The 7429-nt window shown below is 40.6% G+C and overlaps 1 protein-coding gene across 1 annotated transcript; it reads right to left on the bottom strand.

Annotated features, from left to right (window-relative positions):
* Positions 1–2750: 2750 nt before the first annotated feature.
* zdhhc24 (zDHHC palmitoyltransferase 24) lies at positions 2751–6385 on the bottom strand. The gene is made up of 4 exons (XM_080466321.1): positions 6331–6385; positions 5805–6182; positions 5027–5304; positions 2751–4389 (listed from the first exon to the last, which is right to left on the bottom strand). Exons 2-4 carry the CDS (start codon positions 6107–6109, stop codon positions 4097–4099), a joined length of 876 nt encoding a protein of 291 aa, XP_080322447.1. The 5' UTR covers positions 6110–6182; positions 6331–6385; the 3' UTR covers positions 2751–4096.
* Between the last annotated feature and the right edge of the window lie 1044 nt (positions 6386–7429).

Raw genomic sequence — 7429 nt, 5'->3', positions numbered from 1 at the left:
TTATGACACTGAAGCATTCCTCTACGTTTTCCTTCAAGTACTTTAACTGCTGGTTTTTCTGACAAAACACACACAGATGAAACATGAATGACTTGGTGGCATTCCTCAAATCGACAGTCGGACACTTGCATGCCGTTGCTGCTCCTCTCTTCCTACCCGATCGATGATCTCATCCCTGCGCTGCAGCCCCAGCTGAGCCTCCTCAAAGTCAACCTGAAGAAATACACAATAACGCAGGTTTGAAGCGACTGATGAGACGACTGAGGCTGAGATCAATTATTCTACTTGTCACCTGGAAGGTTAACGGAACCGTGCTGATGCTGGTAAAGCTCTCCTGGTTCTGGTCCACCTCTCGCTGGAGGCTTTTGAGCTGAAACATTCGAAACGTCTCATTAAGGTGTAATTGATGCACACATGGTGAACAAAAGCCAAACACCACAATCCTAGAAAAACTTTTGCTTTTCCTTTTCACGTCTACCTGCTCAGTGAGCATCTCATTCTGTTCCTTCAGCATCTTGGATTTATTCTCCTACAAAAAACGCACAGAAATAGAAAGCGTGAACTGAAGTAATTTCACTGATGGAGCTGAATAACATCAACCAACAGTGCTTATTTGTTCGGTTGGTGAAGTACAACTGTTATTCATGCACCAGTTCACAAATCTTATCCTCATTCCCTCGAATTCTATGGAAGTCATCCACCCAAAGAGCCCTGCAAGGCTCCGCTTCTTCCTCTGGTACTTCATTGATGAGCTTTTCCAGGCTGCAGACACACAAGCACAAGTACAATTCATTCATCCTTTCAAGTTATGTCTCTCATTCATATAAAATCTGTTGTTTAAGGACCGTGCAGCCTTTTTATGATCACTGTCATCTGAAAAAACTTTGATTTGAAGTCCAATTTCTATTTTTTTAAACACCTGCAATGGACATTGGAGGATTTAATGTAATTTATTCTATTTTATCTAAGTTATGGGATTATGCACAATCATACCGATACAGAAAAAATCATGTTGCATAATACAGCAGTAGCTGTCTGTTCAGTTCTCTTCTATAGCTTATATGTACTTGCTTTAAGACTGGGAAATGTCTGTCCTCGTGCTTTCTTTCACGTGCAGTCAATGCAATTTGCACGATAGACTGTTTTTACGCTGGATGATCCTTCTACTGCACATAGGGTTTAAATCCAAGTGCCAAGGCGGACCCTGGCGTTCAACCAGTGGGAACAAAAACTGATGATAAAACCAAACGTCCTGAATTATCATTACAACTCTCAAAACTCCAAAAGAACACGTGAGACACTAATAATTTTCTGCTGTGTTAAGGTGCAAAAATGGCTGTAAGATTCGGACTTCTGCTTGTGTGGACAATACTGTTTCTTCGGCATGAACAGGTAATGAATGACTTACTCAGCCACTTGTTTTCTGAGGCTGTTGTTCTCTGAGCGCAGCAATGAGATCTCATCATCAGCCGCATCCAGCCAGTGTCTCATGTCAGCGTTGAGAGCCTTCAGCTGGTTGGCACTGTAGTCCAGCTGGGCGATCTTCTCCAGCATCTCCTGTGACGACCTGCTCACACAAGATGCCAAACAGCAGGTAAACCCCGCCCAACAATTCTCACCTGTGCAGGTGCGTTCAGAGAGAAACACTCACAGACTTTCCACCTCCATTGCTGTTGCTGGCTCACCGCATCCTCGAGCTGATGACCGTGAAACACGTGACAACTTTAAACACATTTTATCTTGCCATACTTAAAAAAAACTGTACTCAGTTGTAGCCTGTTCAACATTTAACCGATTTTTATTTATTTTTTTAAAGAAGCAGCTGTAAATATTTGTACTTACTAAAACGTGCTCACGAGCAGCTAGCTTCACTTAGCATTAGCTTCGCAACTTCATGGCCAATAAAAGTTCGCTTAATGGAGGTTTACTGAATTTTTCGGCAACGAAATATAGGCAATAAGAGAGCCTTACCAGTATAAGTAAAATTTAAACTTAGTGAGCAGGTTTTTCTGCTAAACAGAAGCCGTTGGCCGGTACAGACGGCTCATTTTACAGGAGGACTGTTGCCATGGCAACAATTGGACTGTACGACAGTAATCGTTGACTTCACGTATAAATAAATGCATAGATAACTTTATAAGGGAAAGATTTTATAAAGACAAATATCCAAATTTAAACTATAGTAGTTTGAGTGAATTCAGTTTAGGATGTCTTTTATATTAAATTTTTTTTTCGTTATTTCTTAAATCACTTGAGATTCAGAAAGCACTTCTCAAAACCAAATACATTTATTACAATGAAGCTTACACAACATTGTTACAGAACACACAATCATAAAACTGTATTCAGCAGGTCCCGTCAAACCTTTTCAAATAGTAAAATCAGACACAGAAATCCAACAGAAGAAAATCAGGCAGGCATTTATGTTCAGGAAAACAGTCCTGAATGTAAACAACTTAAAATATATATATATATATATAAAAAAAAAAAAAAAGCACAAATCAGCTCAAAGGCTGGTCATTTTCACTTCTTTAAGGTAAAGAAAATTAAAGTGGTCAAAGCACAAAGTGACATGAAGAGGAAAATTAAAATTGTAGTGATTCAAGCCAAGTTGTCATCGAATGCTGCAGATGACACCATCCCGAAATCAAAAGTACACTCTAAATTATAAGCATAGGACAAGGTGAAGTATAGAAAAAACAGGTGAACATATGGAGGGAAAAAAAATGTACAAAAAAGCCCAACTTTTACAATTTCCCGTCGCATGATAAATTTATTTGGTCAATCCATTCTGGTCACAACTTTACAAAGTTATAAGATTTTGTTTTGTAGAAAAGTGGTTAAGTATGTAGAACTTAACAGTATTGATCACGTCCCATTAGAATGCACTACACAATGACACATAAGCATTGCTTACTACCTGAATCATGTGTCATGTAAAGTGAATCATCAAATTGTCACAACGAGAATCTTAAACTTCAATATCAGTATTGAAAAAAACAATACTGAATAATTCTTACGACAACAAACAGCAATGAAAAGTAATTAGGTAACCAAAAACTCACTAACCTGCATATAGCCGACATGTAAAGTTTTGCCCCAAATTAAACAAGAGAGGCCCTTTTCAATTTGTAAGAAAGGTTTTTAATTCAGAAAAGGTTTACCGATGTTAGTCACACACACTGTATTTCATGTATGCATGCTCAGGTTGAAAATCTGGTTGTAAATGTATTGTTTCCATAGCTGTGGTACTCTCAATACATTAAAACATACCAGAGTAGAATTAACCCAGATTGCAAGGTTTTAAAAGCGTCATAATGAAAACTAGTAACTGATTTATTGATCGCTGTTAAAAAAAAAAAGAAAAAAAAAAAAAGGTTTTCAACACTGAATTTACCAAATGACTTCTTGTGAATCTGTAAACTTTTAAGACCTCACGTGTCACTTGCGGTATGTTGCATGTACTTGTTGAGTGGACGTCGTGAAGAGGAAAACAAGAGCAGCTAATGCACAACAGTAAATACGAGGCCAGCGACTCGTGTTTGAAAGTCCTGTGGTTTCAACTCAAACAGTGCAAGCAGTGTACTTTTACTACAGAATCAGGCAGCTTAGGTGTTTTTTTTTGGGGGGGGGGTTAGAGGAAACCCCCAAATAGGTAACCATCTTCACAGCTCCCAGTGTGTCCAGTGGCTTCAGGACTCAGTCTGAGAATGTAAGTGCATGTCGATTTAAACAACAAAAAATACATTCTTGTTTCAGCATTGATCAATACATATTTTATATGCTCACTATTCAAACTAACCCTTCATCACTAGTTGATCCACAACCCTCAGTGAGTGTACAGATTATCCTCAGGTTGAGATCAATGCATCGGTAAAAGAACATCCCCAATTTTTTTGTCTCAGTGCAGTAAAACGATTACAACCAGCAGTCATAACAATGAAACAACCGCATGCTATCAAAGCTTCTTCCCATCCCAAGCGACCTCTTCTTGAACCGAGGTAAAATTCCCTGCCGCCGCCGCTTCTGCTGTTCGCGCGAACATTAACCACCACCGCTCAAGTGAAGATCTGCCGCCTGTTCGGACTCTCAGCCGTTACCGGCCGGGCTCCAGCGATCCCGTGACTACAAAGTTTATTCCGTCTCCGGGAATCGGCGATGAGATGAGCGGAGAGAGCCAGCACACGTACCAGCGGACACCGAGTGTGTGACGCAGGTTGCCCAGGAGTCCCAGGCTGTAGGGTCGGCGGGACGAGTACCACTCCCTGGTGGTCTGACCCCGGAACATCAGGAAGAGATGGAAGAAGAAGAAGGCGGACACCAGCAGGAAGCCCACCACGCACGTGTCGGCGATGAAGGCGAAGGCAAAGGCTTGTGCCGTCACCTGACCTGAAGACAGCAAACGGGGGCATTCATGATCACAGCGAGTGTTATAAAACAGCATAGCAGCCCCAAACACTGATGATACCGCCACTCTACCTGGACAATGTTTATTATGTTTGTATGCAATGTTAGTTTAACCTTAGACTAAGTTTGTCAATCAGCTCCAGTAATTACTCAGTTGAGGATAAGTAGATAAAGACTCCATAAATTAATATGTAAAATGTTTCAGATGCTTTATAACCTCTTCTGACAGTATGTGTCAGAAGAGCCCAAATTAAAGATTTGAGTAGTTCCATCGTTCTAAGTTACTTTAATGCTTCACTCAAGGTTTGGAGATTTCTTTTTTGGCGATCAATAGCCTAAAAGAGTGGATGTTTTAATACATGGATCAGGTGCATTGAAAACATGAGTTAATCAATTTGTGTTGTGTTACTTAAGGCAATATAAACATTACTTAAAGATTTAGATCAAAACAGTATCCATAACCAATTAATGCAGGAAACTAGGAAATCAGTTTCTTCTTGCTGCTTCAGCACAATAAGCATGTGTGTATACATTTGTTACGATAAAATGCGTAAAGATACGTACAGTAATAATCTGAAACCAAAAGACAATTGCTTAAATGAATGGACAAAAAATGTACCTGAAATGAGCATGATCCAAGGTATGAGCAGCAGCAGGACGCTGTGCAGCGTCACGCCTTCCTTCAGGATGACGATGAAGACCTCCGCATTCATCAGAGTGGCATACAGGAGACCCGACCACATGAACAGCAGGCAGCTCAGGAAGTAACGGTAGTTGCGGAAGCCCACACACTGGTCAAAGAAGACGCAGTGATGGTCTCGCCGCAGCACGCACACCTTGCAGTCGTAGCAGTGGGAGCAGCGCGGTGGAGTGTGTGTCTCGCATGTATAACAGTACCTGTGTGATAAAATGGGAATATATATTAGATCCCTGTAACATGTACTATGTCCTCGATCTGGGATTGGCTCCAGTGAACGGGATTATAACAGATGGATGGATGCAAACAAAAGTAAGGAAAAGAAGCTTGCAATTAAAGACGTTTCCAAGTGTAACGTAATACATTAATTCCTATTCAATTGCCAATGTATTGAGAGGCTGTTTAGTTGCTTTTCTGGTTCAGAGTTTATGTCTTTGGCCACCAAGGGCATTATCTACTCATCCTTCTCTGTTACTACTTTATCAAACTTGGTCTCTGGGTGATAGTGAGCTGATCCAAGCACAGGCAGGGGGCTTCCTGAACAGACTGCCCGTCAGGGGGCAAACACGGAGAGGCAGACAACCACTCAAACTCACGTATACAGATAATTTTAGAGTCCCCAATAAATACATGTTTCGGGGCTGTGGGAGGAAATCTCAGGGAGAACATGCAAACATGCCCACATCAATTCCTGTCTCACCTCCAGCCCTGGCCCATGCCCTCTCCGCCCAGGAACACCCCCTTGATGCTGGGACTGGTTCTGTAGAAGAGCAAGGCGTTCCAGCAGATGTTACCCAGCATGAAGTACTGGCTGAGCAGGTGGACCACCTTCCACCAGGCGGACCACGCCGTCTTCTGCTGGTCCGCCTCCAGGGGAGCCTCGACCATCACCAGGTAACTCACCTCCCCGGTGATCGAGAAGACGAGGAAAGTGTTGAGGAACACGGGGAGGCGGTAACACATCCTCTCCAGCCTGCAAAACAACCTGCTGCCCAAACTCGTCATGTTGGAGGGTCCGTCCGGCTCTCAGCTCGGTTTGAATCACAGCGGAGGGATTTCACGGGCGCACAGCGGATACCTTCATCAACCAAATAACCGCCAGTTAGCAATCAACAAGACAGAACATCAGACGGATTCAAACAATTACCCTCATATATATCTCCTAGTTGAGTTACTGTATCATAAGTAACTAAATGTAAACACTTAAACCTGGTTTATTTGTCTACCTGTCGATCCACAGCACTGCACGTCCGCTGGAAGGTGTCACATGAAAATACGTCCGGACCAGAACACTACAATATACTAAAGTTCCACCACTATAACGTCATAAAATAACAGTTTTTATTTTTGAGGTGTTCTTCATCTTGTCTTTCTTATTTATTTATTTTTTAAATAACTTCTTTAAAATTGAATATAACACTAATTATGTTGCTCTGTTAAACACGATCTAAAACACTTTTTTATTTCACTTTTGGCCAACAGTAATACTCTTTACTTAAATATTTATGTACAATGTATTGGTATCATAATTTATTATTATTATTATTATTATTATTATTATTATTATTATTATTATTATTATTATTATTATTATTATTATTATTATTATTATTATTATTATCATTTCTGCCCGTTTTTCTCCGAGTAACTACGTAGTCCCGCTCAGTTGGAAGCACGGACACAAAAAGCACTTCAAAACGTGTGGAACGTTCGGTAATATGTTGCCATAACTTTTGTTAATGATTCGCAAACTGTTTCCTAACAAATCCCAAAAAAACTGCGAAGAACTGTCCCATACAAAGCGGATGGTAGAGGCAGATATTGCCATGGAGACGCTGCAGTTGACAGACAAGAGCAGAGCTCTGACAGTTTAGGATGTCATCAAATAATGTTGACAGCGAGAGGCAGGCACACAAAATTTTCCGTAGAATTTTCTAGTTACATATACAATCACAGGGCCAACCAAGTGAGTAAGAGAACACATTTAAGGACAAATTAGAGGAAACAATTAGCCTCAAAAGCATAAAAAGAACAAAAACATAATTGCGACAACCCAGACTCGAACCAGGAGTTTTTGTATGAGGTGAGCGTTCAAACCACTCCACTGTTCTGCAGCCTAGTCTCGAATAATTTCATCACTTTGTCTTACATTTTAGTGACACATCTCTAAAAAGCCTGAATAGTTGCATGAAAAATCAATAAAACTCCTAAATTAGTATTCAAAAATATATTTATGTGATTCATCTTGGAACTTTGAACTTCAGTGAAGATTGTTGGCTTTTTCTTGATGTCAGCTTTCAGAAATGATTCTAATATGTGGTGATA

This window comes from Lipophrys pholis (assembly GCF_963383615.2).
Source record: "Lipophrys pholis genome assembly, chromosome: 6".
Classification (NCBI taxonomy): domain Eukaryota; kingdom Metazoa; phylum Chordata; class Actinopteri; order Blenniiformes; family Blenniidae; genus Lipophrys; species Lipophrys pholis.
This window is presented reverse-complemented; position numbering and strand designations above follow the sequence as displayed.